General features: G+C 39.8%; 1 protein-coding gene across 2 annotated transcripts in view; it reads left to right on the top strand.

Moving 5' to 3' along the window:
• Positions 1-16496, top strand: part of KDM1A (lysine demethylase 1A) — a 62427-nt gene that overhangs the window by 42274 nt on the left and 3657 nt on the right. For both annotated transcript variants that reach the window (XM_058718692.1, XM_058718693.1), the window contains 8 exons: positions 6220-6362; positions 6735-6825; positions 8058-8192; positions 9357-9430; positions 10345-10456; positions 13860-13992; positions 15466-15653; positions 16075-16189. In XM_058718692.1, the coding sequence (XP_058574675.1) occupies positions 6220-6362; positions 6735-6825; positions 8058-8192; positions 9357-9430; positions 10345-10456; positions 13860-13992; positions 15466-15653; positions 16075-16189 (991 nt within the window). The remainder of the gene's footprint in view (positions 1-6219; positions 6363-6734; positions 6826-8057; positions 8193-9356; positions 9431-10344; positions 10457-13859; positions 13993-15465; positions 15654-16074; positions 16190-16496) is intronic.

Raw genomic sequence — 16496 nt, 5'->3', positions numbered from 1 at the left:
TGGAATAAGTGTGTGCAACCCCAGTTGCCTATGTGCATCAGCTGAGTCTCCTTCTCCAAGAGCTTTCTTTTATTAGTTAATACTAAGGAGGCATCAAAGCCGCCTTAGAGTGGACATTCACTCAGCCATTGATTTTCTTTAGTAAACTGTCGAATGAAATGGGATTGTCTTCATTCTTTGTGGACAGCCTCAGTGCGAAAGAAGGTGATTTGATGGTTCTGTTAGTACATAGAAATTAATTTTCATCTTACACAAAGTCAGCAGTTAACTCAGAGTGACAAATATCATTTGTAATACGGTCTTAACACATCCACCATATCTAGTCATTTTGCTGCTGTGCGAGAAAAATCACATAGCAAGTGGTTTTTGCTCTGTTAACTTGTTGTTTTAATCACAATCGTAAGAATCCCTGAAAGAGTTCACTTCTTTATTCTCTGTGGTTGTGCACTGGCAGCTAGGCTGTTGAGCTTCTGTGTTTGTTTTTGATAGAAGCTTTTTTTATGGCTCCAGATGACTAGAACAAGGGCTTTCTTATTTGGTTCTAACATAGGATATCGCAGTGAATAGAAGTGTCTTCTGAGCCTATAAAAACAGAGCCAGTACAACAGCTGCCCTCAGATTGACTGATGATGGAGTTAAACTGTGAACTATGTTGTAACTGGATATGGAGATAGTTGGGAAACAGGGGTAATTCATATTTCAGAAATATTTTGGGAGTCACCAGTGAGGATACTGGAAACATGGATTGGTGGGGAGATGGCAGAAATATAACTGTAAATGTTTTCTGTATCTCCTATACTCCTGTAACTCAGGGGCTTTAAAATCGACTTTTGTTTTGGCTTTTTTGAGTAATGAAAAGGTACCTGAATCAAATTCCTTCGGTGCTGTAGCATTATGTATTCATTATAAGATCTCTGGTCTCCATGGTGGGGGGAGGGAGTTGTTTCTTCTGTTTTTTCTTTTTCTTTCTTTCTTTTTTTTTTTTTTTTACAAAGTGAGGCCCAGAGACTCAGTTACTTGGAGAAACAGATCTTGATTTTCTCCTTGGGAGTGGCTCAACTGTTATGAGGAAGAAAAATATACTTGACAGGTAACAAGTACTGGGTCTTTTATAAAGGCCATTAATTGGGTATACACTCAGTACCTACCACAGTTTACCAAGTTTTTGCCTATATTCACAAACAGTGATGCTTATTAGGTTAGTCACACTTTTGACACAGAACTACTGCCCTTTTCAGTCTTCCTATTCCTTTGTGGAAATAGTTTTAGTATTTTAATGGTAGTTTCTCTTTTACATTTTATAAATCAAAAAATCTCATGCCTGCCTTTAATGTTCCTAAAGTTGTAAAATAGTTACTTTCCTTTCAAATATAGTTATGATACTGACTTTGCTTTTCCAAACTTTATTATTCATTTAATAAATTTATGGAGCACCTCTATTACTCATTTAATAAATTTATGGAGCATCTCTACTGTGTGCTAGAAACTACTAGAGTGAACTCCTTAGACATGTTGTGTGTGCCTTCACACAGCTTAGTTACTGGTTTATGGAAATCTATGACACCTCCTAAAGATTTCTTATGAGGTAAAAAAATTGGGAGGAGGCACCCATCTCCATTTCTAGAATCACAATGAATCTTATTTGGATTAGGGACACACCTGTTGTTCTTATTCTCCCTTTAGGGATTATATAATGCTATATCTCCTTTCTTTTAGCTATTTGGGAATTTAAATTAAAGACTCTTCCGATGTAAATTTTTCTTCCAGGTTTTACCAAAGGTACTAATCTTAATCTTTCGTTTGATCATAATTTTAGAAGTGCATGGAAATGGTATCAGCAGAGATTTACCAAAGCCTCTGTTGGTCAAATTGGGTCACTAGAGCTATTTTTCATTGTATTACTCTTCCTGAGGATTTCTCTGGCTAAATCTCAGAACTTTGAGTGTCTAGAACCTACCTGCCCATAACTCCAGTCTGCCTTGCTGCTAGAGAACTTATGCAGACTGGAAGTCAGAGAAATGGGCAGTGTTTTGAAGACCTACTAAAGACCTCATGATGACAGTGCAACTAGAGGTAGGACTGAGGAGAGCTGCCTTCCTATGAGATGACTTCTTGCAGGATTAGGGACCTTATCCAGAAAGTCACTTGGTTCTCCTTAAATGTATTCTACATGGGCTAGATACACAGGCTGCTCTTCCCCCAGCCTTGTTCAGGGATGCTCCATATAATTTCTACAGGATCAAAGCAATCAAGATTGTACCCATTCAGAGCCGTGAGACTCGCCGGATTCTTAGTTTGAAGGAGCTGTTTGGAGCCTTTCATAGAGAAATAAATGGCTCTGAAAAGTCAGAATCAAAATCTGTTTAAAAAAAAATCTGTGTCAAGTGATACCCTTTTTGTTTGATTCTTTGCTAGAAAATGATATCAGAGGGGCGCCTGGGTGGCGCAGTCGGTTAAGCGTCCGACTTCAGCTCAGGTCACGATCTCGCGGTCTGTGAGTTCGAGCCCCACGTCGGGCTCTGGGCTGACGGCTCAGAGCCTGGAGCCTGTTTCAGATTCTGTGTCTCCCTCTCTTCTCTGCCCCTCCCCTGTTCATGCCGTGTCTCTCTCTGTCCCAAAAATAAATAAACGTTAAAAAAAAAATTTTTTTTTTTTTAAAAAGAAAATGATATCAGAGATCCTTTTCCTTCTTAATTTGTTGTTAATAGGTTCTTAATATGTTGTAATCTAGAAATCCAGCTGCCATCAACATGGTACTTGTTAGCCTTTTGCAATCATTTGCGAGGTTCTTTTCTCAGGATGCAGTATAAGAAGCTAGAATAGAATGGCCAGGTAAAATTAAAATTGTGACTTGTGTTTAAAGATGGCCAGTATTTCAGCTCCTTTCAACAACTATTCGTGGAACTAACAGTTCAAGGGTTCTCACCAAGGGGAAGATGGTAACCTGAAACAGGTACTTAAGGGCTGCTCAGGTTTGTCAGTTCTTTTCATTGTCAAGTAGAACATACCTGACCAGCTTGATTTTAGAAACAGATTCAAGATTTAAATATATCAAAAATACATTTTGGTTTTTTCCCCAGTGTTGATTTCCTAATGGACAGGTATTTGCTGTTTTCCAAATATTTCTTAAATTTCAAAGTGGAATTTTAAAGTTAATGGGGAAAAACTCCAGGTTTCAGAACTATCCCTGGTCTCTCTGGCAACAGTCTTAAAAGTGCTTAACTAGGTGGAAAACGGATGGGGCCTAAGTGCTGTTTCTCTTATTCTGAAGAGCGGAGTCTCGAATTAGAGCAGTGGACCCCAGTCAGTGGACCAGAGATGCAGTCTGTCATCCTTGCTGTCAGTCAGAGGAGGCAGTAATCTTTTGGTTTGGTGTTTGTTTGTTTGTTTGTTTGTTTGATTTTGTTGTTCTCGTCACTGTTCTGTGTTTCTCCTTTTCTGTTTTATTGAGTTTTGCTTTATTCCTCACTGCTTTCTGACACCATCTCCCTTTACACCCCCACCCCCAATCCCCACCAGCTGCTTTTCTTTTGCCCATTTATATGCCTTGACTTTCCCATTTTGGTGTCTATACAGTCTGTTCCTTATTTCTCTGGTGGTTGCAGCTTCTGAGCTAACAGAATGCTTCTGTCATGCTATGTGTTTAAAGCCTTGATTTTATTGCTGTCGTACAAAACTAAACTTGACGTGGCTGTTGGGCTGTTATTTACAGTTTATTTCTCTCTCTGCTGCACTGGTTAAAAGGACACTGTCAAGGTATTTTTTTTTAATAATTTTTCAAATCATTTTCTTCACTGTTTACAATAACCCATTAAAAGCTTGAAACTTTAGATCTTTCCCTTCCAAAGATCCTCTCCATCATACATTCACACTGGTTTGTTGTTGTAGAGTTGCGCCTATATGTTGGGCTGGTGCCATTTGAGTTTTTGTCATTGAAAGCGCATGTAAAAAGGTTTTTTTGTGGGGGGGTGTGGGTGGATTAAAGGGGAAAGTGTTATGAATCAAGTGGGCTGCTCAGCAGACAGAGGGAAGAAACAAAAGGTCAAATTTGGTCCCTCTAACCTTGACAGTGTCCCTTTAAATGTTTCTCTACCACACACCCTGGACCCCAGTTACTGAGCCTGAGTGCTGCGTACTTTTTCAGTATGAACTTCCTTATTGTGACTGTTACCCTAGCTACAAAGATTAAAGCTTGTCTGAAGCAAGCCATCCAGTTGACACTGGAAGAGCTTTAATCTGTACCATTTGCACACTTGTGTATTGGCACATTCTGCCCTATTGCAGAGGCACGTGTGATCTGGTCCCTCTTGCTTCTATAGCATCTTCTTGCTGGGCATTTTTGAAGCCACATATAGAAATATCACTATTTTGTACTCCAGGAAAAGCAGTCATGGACATTGCATCTGTGATCAGTTAAGATCTCATAACTGTATAGATTGTATATTAAAAATATAATTGTTTCCTTTTTTAAAGAAGCACCAAATTTAGAGTTTCTAGAAATGTCTTTGGTAACATCATTGTAGGAATTACACCAAGCAAAATTTCAGCATTGCTTTGAGTTGCTCTGTATATGACCCATCACATCATTGAGGAAAAGTAACTGATGAGAAAGTAAATGAAATTCCTGATAAGAGGGTTTCTTCCATCAGCTCTGATGCTGTGGAATCGGAACAAGTAGGGATGTCACTAAGAGCTCCTTTCTTTGGCCGTGGAGTTGAATGGGTAGGTTAGAGATGTTGGATCCACCAAGTCTTAGGTACCACTCTGATATATAAAGGGCACCAAGCATCCAAAGCCTGATTCTCTGCCTTATTTCTCAGCATAAGCTGGAAGATTCTCAGGGATTTATATTTCTTAGGCCAAGGAGGATTCTCTAAATTCATAAAGATTTCCTGATCACTCCCATCTGTGGCCTTTTAGAATTTGATGCTTTGGAATATGACTGATTGGATAAGTAGTTATGGTGTCGTATCTACAATTCCCAAAGAGTGTTATGGTCCTTTTCCCTTTCTTGTTTTGGTTCAGATTGTACTTCCTGCTATATTCTTTTGCCACACCATGGCTCATCTTACAGAGTTACTGTGCGACTCCTCAGTAAAGGGGCAGAGACTAGTGCTTTAAAATTGTTTAATTGGAAAGGCAAACACTAAGGAGTTTCAGATGAGAGAGTCTTACTGTGATGATCTTGTCCACAAGTTACCTCTGATTAAAAGATCACTCCTCCTTGGCCTTAGTGTTTATTAGAACTTTCTTTAATGCTAACCAGTTTTAGGTTGACTGTAAAGTGAAATTCCATATGTTAACTTCCATTTCCCAATTGATGCCCCGGTTTATTCTGGCAAGAGATGCTTGCTTTAGACATGCTTGCCTTAGCCATGCTTTTTCCGTCTTGCTACTACCACGAATTCAGGAGAATTGCAGATGCATTTTACTTTAGGGTTCTAAGAATTAAGCAGTAGCAGAGGGATTTGTGTCAACTAACTGATGGCATCAATAGGCAGGGGCACAGTAGGGATTAGGAACACGGTCTTGCAGCTTGATGATCTGCTTTGCAGTCTCCTCTCTTCTTGCAAAATAACGAGCCAGACCTGGTACCTCAGTCAGTCACAGCCTAAGAGCTTTGGACATTCAATTCTGAACCTAACTGGTGCCATAAAACACTGTTACTCTGCAAAAGAATGAGGGTGCTATTGTGTTCTTATTAATAGCCATGAATTTCACTTTTCTCTTCCCTACTCCCACCTGAAATTCATCTTTGAGGGGAAGGCAATACCTTGGGCTTCTTATTTTTCCATCTTGCCCTTATTCTGGAAGGTCCTCAGGTGTGTTGACATAGTTTTTGTTCTCTGAGACTTCTCCAGTGTGTCGTTTGCATGTCGGCCCAGCTTATCTCAGTGCATGTCAGTTATGTGCTCCACATAACTCCAGTTAGCACCAATTAGCACCAGTGTGAATCCTGTGGCTATTAATAGAGGTGGAGTCCCAGCTCTGATGGCACAATTGGGAGAATAGGAAAATATCAGGGCCAAAACATTTCACATGTCATTTAATGAAATTGACCACTTCATAGAAAAGAAAGTTTGAATCATTGCCCTCAAAGGTTCACCCTTTGAGGTACATGTTTTGACCTTTTAAAAACTATAGAGCATTTGTGTTTTCATGGCTGGTTATGTTTAGTCTTTTTGTAAGGACCAACTCTGCTATATTTCGGATTTTCAGGTTCCTAAAGAGAAAGATGAAATGGTAGAGCAAGAGTTTAACCGGTTACTGGAAGCTACATCTTACCTTAGTCATCAGCTCGACTTCAATGTCCTCAATAATAAGCCTGTGTCCCTTGGGCAGGCACTGGAAGTTGTCATTCAGTAAGTACTTTGATATTGCTTATTATATAGTGAATTACATTTAGACATTTGCTGTTTATGTTTTTGAGTTTTTCAGCGAGTACTATTTGAGCTAGTTTTCACTTATTTTCATGTGAATTAAATCCCAAAGTAAAACCTTTTAAAGTAATTAAATTATCCTTAAGTCCCCTCTCAATTCTAAACTTCACAGCTTTTATGGTACTGAACTATATTTAACATCACCTAGAAAATAATTTGGCACCAGCTAACTTTCTTGTTCCAGAGTATTAGAAAGTTCAGTCTCGATGTCCTTGAATGGTTTTGATGGGCTCCTGTCTTGTGCTGCAAAGCTAGCTGTGTGGCCAAAGCACATATATGTAGTATCTCTTTTAGGTTACAAGAAAAGCATGTCAAAGATGAGCAAATTGAACATTGGAAGAAGATAGTGAAGACCCAGGAGGAGTTGAAAGAACTTCTTAATAAGGTGAAATTTTGTATTTTCTTAATAGCTAAAGCTGCATCAGCCGGGGGAAGTGGGGGGGGGGGGGGGGGAGGAGCAAAGCCTTTAGAAATTTAAAAGTTGTTTTTTTTTTCCCTTAGAAAATCGTGACTAACAAGAGGCACTGTTTTTCTGTCAGTCTTTCAGTACGATATTACTGGTAAATTTTTGCCAGGGGAAATAGGTCTTTCCTATGTCAGGTTCCCTTTGGCTGTTGCAAAGGTAGCCCAGTGCCCTCTGCTGGATTCTGTGATAAAAGGGAGATTCGCTGTGCTGGGGTGAAGTTCCCACTGAGGAAGACAACGGATCAACAGCCAGGACCATAATTTGTTGCCACGATTACTTGGCTTGAGGTGCCAGTATGGGGATATTCCCCAGTGGTATGTCTGTTGAGGGCTCTTCTTTCCCACCACTTCCCAGAGACCCAGCTCCAGACTCCAAACCATTTGTTTCTCCTGATCCTCCTACCAGCTGCAAACACAACATCAACTTAGGAAGAAAACATGAAGTGGGACAGCCCCTGTGGGGAGCTTTTTAATGCAAAATCTGGGTGCATCTTGTGACCAGACTCTTCCCTCACTCTGTGCCTTGTTTCTTCATCCTGTCAAATGAAGAGGTCTGTGGCACAGCCTCTTCGTGGATTATGGCACGGGTGAAATGAGCAGAGAAGCTGGAGGATGGCCAGCTGGTGGGATAGCTGTGGGGCCCAATACCGTCAGAAACCTGAGAAACTAACATTAGGAATGGCTTCGGATGGTCCTGTGTGGTTATTTAGCCTTTTACATAATTTAGAAAACGAGTCGTGACGATTTGTTTCCCAAAACAGTAAGTTTAACTTAAATTGGTAGTGTTTTGTTTTCCCTGGAAATATAAATATATATAACATATATATGTTAATTTATGTATATTAATATATATGAATATATATAATGTATATTATCTATATATTAATGGAACATTCCTGGTTCTCCATTTGTTTTGGAAGATAGAGGTGATCTTACTTCTCTGATACTGATGTGATAACTCTGTGTTGAGCCATACAGGATTTTTTTCCCTGTCCTGAAATATGATGTATAAGAGGTATTTAAGAATTCTAAGGACCTTGCATCGTAACGTGTTTTGGTATAATAGCAGTTTAGGGGAGGAACCAAAGCCTGTGATTTGGAGACGGATTACATCACTATCTGCAATGGTAAATTTGTATTTTTCCCTCTTAGATGGTAAATTTGAAAGAGAAAATTAAAGAACTCCATCAGCAATACAAAGAAGCATCTGAGGTCAAGCCACCCAGAGATATCACTGCAGAGTTCTTAGTGAAAAGTAAACACAGGGATCTGACTGCCCTGTGCAAGGTGTGGTATACGTACATGCCTGAGTGGGTTTACTAGGAATCCTAAAAAAGAGTATAGATCTAGGAAACTTTGGAAAAGGGAGAGCAACTAGCCAATCACAGGTGCCTATGATAGGAAGGACAGGGGTTTGGTAACAGGAGCCAAGGTGACTGAATGGGTTAGTTCGGTTTGGGATCTGCATTTTCTTCAGAATTTCTACTTTGTTTTCATAATCTCACCCTTTAACTTACTTAAATCTCAGTTTAGCTCCTTGTCACAGTTTATCCCTGGCAGTTTAGAATAATGATAATGGACATGGACTTCAGTCATTTGATCTCAAACTGTCAGATTGAAATCCGTAACTTAGTCTCTCCTAGCCATGGGACCTTAGACTCCTTAATCACCTCATCGGTGATGTGGTTAATACTTCCCAGTTTTAAGGGATCTAAAATGCTTTATCCCAAGAAGATTGTGTGTGTGCACACACACACGCATACGCAACACACACACATACACACAATGGAATGCTACTCGGCGATGAAAAAGAATGAAATCTTGCCATTTGCAACAACATGGATGGAACTGGAGGATATTATGCTAAGTGAAATAAGTCAGTCAGAGAAAGACAGATCTATGTTTTCACTCATGTGGAATTTGAAAAACCTATCAGAAGATCATGGAGGAAGGAAAGGAAAAAAAATAGTTACGAACAGGGAGGCAAAGAGAGCTGATGGGGTGGGGATAGGGGGTGGGGAAGATGGGTGATGGGCATTGAGGAGGGCACTTGTTGGGATGAGCACTGGGTGTTGTATATAAGTGATGAATCACAGGAACCTACTCCTGAAGCCAAGAGTACACTGTATACACTATATGTTAGCTAACTTGACAATAAATTATATAAAAAAATAAAATCAAATGCTTTATGCCATGCTAGGGACATGGTGAATGCACAGGAAGTGGTAGTTGCTATTCTTTTCCACTCTTATTTTGTAGCACAGTTGTATGCTATTCCTTTATATCCTTCTCCTGCCTGCCCTCTCCCTGCCCTGATCCAGCCTTAAGCTGAGGCACCCTTAGGGATAGGACCTGGACAGGGATGTGGTCCAGGCCTTACACTTTGTGGTATAAATGACGAGGTTGGTCTCTGACCCATCAAGATCAACCCAGTTCTCTTAACTTTATCAGGAATATGATGAATTAGCTGAAACACAAGGAAAGCTAGAAGAAAAACTTCAAGAATTGGAAGCCAATCCCCCAAGGTAAGGAAAACTTGCAGATGTTCTGAGAGATAGCTTCTGCTATTCTTTCTGTTATATTTAGAAGGAAAATTATAAAGCACTCTGGGCTTTTATTTATGTCCAATGAATGGATTATAATTTTAATGTGTAAGAGTGTCCTAGGTACTTAAATACATTGATTTTTTTAGAAAGAGCCTTTCTAGGGGCACCTGGGTGGCTCAGCCGGTTGAGTGTCCGACTTTGGCTCAGGTCATGATCTCACGGTCTGTGGGTTCGAGCCCCGCATCAGGCTCTGTGCTGACAGCTCAGAGCCTGGAGACTGCTTCCGATTCTGTGTCTCCCTCTCTCTCTGCCCCTCCCCCACTCTCACTTTGTCTCACTCTGTCTCTCAAAAATAAATAAATGTTTAAAAAAAAAAAAAAAAAAGCCTTTCTCCATGAGACCTGACATTCGAATAAAATATATTGTCTTCTTTGAGTGGGGTAGAAGGTAGTACTATCTTAAATTCCCATAATTTTGAGGACTAGGAAAGTATTGCACTGTGTTTCCATTGAATTTTTGACAGTGAATACTTGTATGCTGATACTGTAATCCATGGTGCATTTGACCTCCACATATATTCTACTCTCTTCTGTAATTGGGAATGCTACCCATTCTTGTTAAAAAAAAAAAAAAATCATGCTTTCAAATAAGCTTTTATGATGACAGGTGCCAATATGAAGAAGTCTTTTATTCAGACAAATGAAGCCTGATAGTAATTTGCTTTAGAAAGTGAGCTTGGCACAGTCTAGGCACCAGTAATAAAGGAATTTCTTTATAAAAGGCACAGTACCAGGCTTAGGTTCCCTCACAGATACTAAGATCATCCACATCAGCCCACTGAGAATAGTATTGATGTCCTTTTAATAACCTGTGTTCCTGGTTTCATTTTGCAGCGACGTGTATCTCTCATCAAGAGACAGACAGATACTTGATTGGCATTTTGCAAATCTTGAATTTGCTAATGCCACACCTCTCTCTACACTCTCCCTTAAACATTGGGATCAGGTAAGTTTCATTATCATTTCTTTTGTCGTGTATGTCTTTGAGAGAGCTCGTAGGAGAAGCTGTTAATTTGTATGTAGGTGTTTGGGTTTTTTTTAATTTTTTTTTCATTTATTTATTTTTGAGAGAGAGCACAAGTGGGGAGGGTCAGAGAGAGAAAGAGACAGAATCTGAAGTAAGCTCCAGGCTCTGAGCTGTCAGCACAGAGCTCGACATGGGGCTCGAACTCACAGACTGTGAGATCATGACCTGAGCTGAAGTCAGACGTTTAACCCACTGAGCCACACAGGCGCCCCATGTATATAGGTGTTTAAACAGCTTTATTAAGAGGTATGATTTGCGTACAGTACAGTTTGCCTGTTTTAAGTGAACAGTTTGAAGTTTTGCCAAACCAACATGGTCGTGAACCACCACCACAATCAAGATACAGAGCATGTCCATCATCCTGAAAAGTTCTCTCTTGCCTCTTTGTGGTCAGTTCCCAGCCCTCCCACTCCTGGCCCAAGACAACCCCTGGTTTGCTTTCTGTCACTATGGTTTTGCTTTTTCTAGAATTACATATAAATTGAACCATATGGTATATAATCATACAGAATATAGCCTTTGTGTATACTTAGCATTGCCAGTTTTTGAAAATTTAGCCATTCTAATGGCTATATAGTAATATTTCATTGTGGTTTTATTTCACATTTCCTGAATAATAGGTGATGTGAAGCAACTTTTCATGTACTTATTGGCCATTCATATGTCTATTCTTTGGTGAAAAGTCTGTTCAGATCTTTTGCCCATTAAAAAAAAAAATCTGGTTGTCTGACCTCTTGTTGAATTGTGTTAAGAGTTCATTATGTTCTAGGACACCTGGGTAGCTCAGTTGGTTAAGCGTCCGACTTTGGCTCAGGTCACGATCTCACGGTTTGTGGGTTTGAGCCCCACGTTGGGCTCTGTGCTGACAGCTCAGAGCCTGGAGCCTGCTTCAGATTCTGTGTCTCCTTCTCTTTCTGCCCCTCCCTCCCCTGCTCATGCTCTGCCTCTCTCTCTTTCAAAAATAAATAAATGTTGGGGCGCCTGGGTGGTTCAGTCAGTTAAGCATCCCACTTCGGCTCAGGTCATGGTCTCGTGGTTTGTGGGTTCGAGCCCCGCGTCAGGCTCTATGCTGACAGCTCAGAGCCTAGAGCTTGCTTCAGATTCTGTGTCTCCTCCTCTCTCCACCCCTCCCATGCTCATGCTCTCTCACTGTCAATAAGAAATAAATGTTAAAAAAAAATTTTTTTTAATAAATAAATGTTAAAAAAAATTTTAAGAAGTTCATTATGTTCTTTAGATTGTGGATACAATTCCTTTGTCAGATTTATGTTTTGTAAGTATTTTCTTCCAGTCCATAGCTTCCTTTTTCATTTTCTAAGTAGTACCTTTCAAAAAGCAAAACTTTTTAATTTTATGAAGTCCATATTTCTCAACTCTCTTTTATTTAGCCTGTGTGCTTTTTTATCCTGAAAAATTTTTGTTTAAACTTAGATCACCAGTTTTTCTCCTATTTTCTTTCTGAAGTTTTATGAACTTAGCTCTGTGATTCATTTTGGTTTTTTTGTTGTTGTTTTCTTTATGACCCATTTTAATTTTTGTGTACAATGAAAAGTGAGGTTAGGGTTCATATTTTTCCATATGGCTATCTAATTAATTCTAGCACCATCCTTTTCTTCGTTTGTCTTGGCATCTTTGTTGACCATGTGTGAGACTATTTATGGTTACTCCTTCCTGTTCATTTATTTGTCTATCCGTATGCCACTGTCATATGCTCTTAATTACTATTGCTTTATGATACATGTTGAAATTAGTGCAAGTTCTCCGACATTTTTTGTTTTCTTTCTTAAAATTATTTTGGCTCTTGTAAGTCTTCTGTATTTTCATAAAAATTTTAGAATCAGTTTATTGATTTTTATAAAAAATACCTTTTGGGATTTTGATTGGTATGGGGATTTGAACATGGTATGGTATATCTCTCCATTTTTTAGGTTTTCTTTAATGTTTCTCAGCAATATTTTAACAGTTTTCAGTGTACAGGTTTTACACATCTTTTGTCGATTTCTTTTTTTTTTTTTTTTTTTTTTAAGTTTTTATTTATTTTGAGGGAGAGAGAGAATCCCAAGCAGGCTCCATGCTCAGCACAGAGCCCTGACATGGGGCTCGATCTCACGACAGCAAGATCACGACCTGAGCAGGTATCAAGAGTCAGACGCTCCACTACCTAAGCCACCCAGGCGCCCCTTGTTGAATTATTCTTAAGTATTTTAAGTGTGACTTACTCTTGAACTGGTGAGAAGTCACAGGGCTTTTTGGATCCTGAATGGACTAATCTCCAAATCTCAGACTTTGACCAGACCGAAGACTACAGAAGTCAGTATTACATTTTTACTTAGATATTTGTATTTTCATTGTACATTTTCCTCGTAAAATTAGTTTGAATTCTTAATCTTTAGGTTATACCCTTGTTATTCTTCAGTATTTGAATTATAGGGAGGATTGGACTTACTAGTGGTAAAAATCCTACAGAATTCCCAGTTTCTTTTCTTTCATGTAAATACTAAATTAGACCTTTCCTAGTCACTGATTTATCATTTGAAGTGTCAATATGTACCCATTTGTCATCTTACTAAATTTTGAATGTTTTGAACTGACTGGTATGGGGAGCAGATAGATCTGTCACTAAGTTGTGAGTTCAGCCAACCCAGTATTTTTGTCTAATTTGAAAGAATCATGCTATTTTCCCCCAGAAAGTTCATAAGATTAGAAAATACTGACTAGCCTTCAAGAATTTCTCTATATAGAAAAATTTCCAGTAAATTCAAAGAAATAGGGTCATTTTGGGAATTCTTCCAGGTCAAATGTTGACTTCTTCACTATATGGATCATCTTGGGCCATTCTTTATAATCCCAGATTTTCATCTAGTTTGACCACCTGAGTTTTGGAAGTCTTCCTCATCTTTCAAACTTGTTAAGTTTATTAAATAAAAACTGATTTTGTTCTCAGGTAAAAGAAAATGTAATTAGGATGGTGAATCTGACCTGCCAAATCTGTAATGTGTTCAAAAGCCAAACAGACTAATCGTCTAAATGTATTGAATCATCTTTCTTCATGAGATCCCACCTCCCTTTGGACAGTCTGGATTGAGGAATGGGGTGTAGGACTGTGAGGAGAAAACTCTCTCGGATACGGCCATTAGGGACATTTTGGCATCTTGTCTTGTCTGGGGCAGCTGTAGCTGATGACTGAGTGGTAGTTTTAATTTCTGCCTTAGAATACTGACTTCTCCACCAACTAGTGTTTTTCAGTGTTAATCTTACAGAAATCCGTATATTTGGCATAAATTAAGACAATATGGATGTATGTCCTTTTCTCTCCTTTTAGGATGATGACTTTGAGTTTACTGGCAGCCACCTAACAGTGAGGAATGGCTACTCTTGTGTGCCTGTGGCTTTAGCAGAAGGCCTAGACATTAAGCTGAATACAGCGGTGCGGCAGGTTCGGTACACAGCTTCAGGTACGTCACTGCTTCGCTGATAAGACAAACCCCTTACTCTGAAACTGATCTTTCGTTGAGTTTGACCTACAGAAAACATGTTTCCTCATCAAATGCTGCGGAAACTAGGACTCCTGATTTTTAAAAATTTGCATTTACAAAAGGATTGAGCCCTTGTAGAGCCTCTGACATTCTGGTCCCATCGTTGTGTGAGCCAAAGAACGGAGGCAAGTCTTAGTTTCCAATTTGTACGCGAATTACTTTGGTATTGTAACCATAGCCAGTGACTTTAGGTCTCATTTTGCTGAATGTATTCTTAAATACCAGGGTTTGGCCTCTAGACACAGTGGGCCCCACCCCTTGTGTTTCACCATCTGCGTCTTGATCTTTGGATCCATTCCTGTACCTGTGGGCTAACAGCTCAGGCTGGTTTCTGATTCTAGGAGCAATCTGCTAATAAGATGGCTTCAGAGCTGGAATTGCCCTGTGATTCCCATGGTGGCTCAATGCTCACTGTTGCTGGTTTCAGGGAACATTTAATGTTGAGTACAGAGAACCCGCTGTCCACCCACCTTTGGAATTAATAGTCTAGAACTCTTGATGATAGCTAGTCACCCCACTCCCCTCTCCCAGGGCCCTCATGACAAGTGGAGATGTGGCCATCAACCTTGCTTGCCCTTCATGGCCCGTTTTCTAGAACGGCAGAGTTTACCACAGATTTTTTTTTTTTTTTTTTTAAACAACCACTGAAACCAGTTTCCATTTAATTTGCCCTTCATATGCAGCTTCTAGCTGATGTTGAGACCTGTAGCTTTTAAATAGCCATTTGCAGGCAGATTAAGAACAGTGAGAAAGTAGACATGAATTGAGCTTTCATACCAATTTTGAGCTATGTATTTATTTTTTGAAATTATATAAGTAGGTATCGATTGCAGAAAAAATTCAAACACAAATGAGGAAAAATAATATTAACCTATTTTCAGTGCCTTTTCTGTGGTCACCTTTGAGCTTTATTCCTGCTCTGGCGAGTTAGGCATCACAGTACGTTCTCAAGAATAGCATGCTCTGCCCCAGTCTTCTGTTCTGGTCCTTTAGTAAGCTCCTAACCACAGTGGAGAGGTACTGCTTTTACCGGTATAGCCCTTTATTCTTAACTTTGGCCTAAATTTACTTAATCTCTGATAAGTAATAATGTTCTTCTGTTAGTCCAGAAGAGCACCAGTGTCTCAGGAAGGTAAGACAGTGCAGTGGTGGTGAAGATCCAGGACTCTGAAGTTGGACTATTAGCGTTGGAGTGCTGGCACTTGTTGCCCATGTGGCCTTAGACAGATTATTTCACCACTGTCTCAGTTTTCTTCTGTCAAAAAATGAATAGGACGGATTTCATAAACTTATGGTAAGAATTAACGGAGGTAGTACGTAGATTCTGTTGTGCGCTGGACATTCAGTGTTGTCTTCATCACCAGTAAAGTCTTTTCCCTCCATCCTCTCTAGGATGTGAAGTGATAGCTGTGAATACCCGCTCCACAAGCCAAACCTTTATTTACAAATGTGATGCAGTTCTCTGTACCCTTCCCTTGGGTGTGTTGAAGCAGCAGCCACCGGCTGTTCAGTTTGTGCCACCTCTTCCTGAGTGGAAAACATCCGCAGTGCAAAGGATGGGATTTGGCAACCTTAACAAGGTAACTTGCCCGAGGCACGCACTTCTCTGCATACCCACTGTACAAATACCGGTCGTAGTGCCCTCCAGCCAGAGAGCCTAGGGCTTTGCATTTTTGTATGTTCGGCTGTGCTCTCTGCTCTGTGATATCAGGGTGAGTTGAGGCCTGTCAATTCTTTCATTTCAGTGCCTAATTCTATATAAAGTATCCACGAAGACTTAGTCTTCCGGGATCACTTCGCAAGCCTAAGCCTATAAAAAGTTCTAAATGTTGTCCCAAGTAATATGTTGATAATAGGGATTTCTAGGCTTATATTGAGAGTGGGTTAAAAGAAACTTTAATAAGGTCTGAGGAAGAAGTATTTCCTGTTGAGGCTTAGCTCTGCTTAAAGCCATGTTCTTGGAGTTGTGTCGTCAGTTCATGTGCTCCTTTTTTACGATAGGTGGTGTTGTGTTTTGACCGTGTGTTCTGGGATCCAAGTGTCAATTTGTTCGGGCATGTTGGCAGTACAACTGCCAGCAGAGGTGAACTCTTCCTCTTCTGGAACCTTTATAAAGGTAACTCCTTCCTGGTTTTAATCTTCTTTGTATCCTTATGGAAGTAAAGAATTAGGAATATTCTGGTTTTTCTCAAATACGTATGTCTTGATTTTCCATTAACTCAACCAACCAGCAATTTCTAAAAATCCTGCATAGGTACTGGGGATATGGGGGGTTTTGGAAAAAGGCTGCCTTCAAGGAGTTCAGAACCTAGTGGGAAATACAGTAAAGAGGTGAACAGTCTAGGAACAGGGCTTAGAAGTAGAGGGTCACAGTGAAAGCCCAGGGCACTGTAAAGAAAACATAAAGAATCAACCCAGCCAGG

Source organism: Neofelis nebulosa, chromosome 2, assembly GCF_028018385.1.
Source record: "Neofelis nebulosa isolate mNeoNeb1 chromosome 2, mNeoNeb1.pri, whole genome shotgun sequence".
Lineage (NCBI taxonomy): Eukaryota > Metazoa > Chordata > Mammalia > Carnivora > Felidae > Neofelis > Neofelis nebulosa.
The sequence above is the reverse complement of the archived record's forward strand: the minus strand, read 5'-3'. Positions and strand labels throughout refer to the sequence as shown.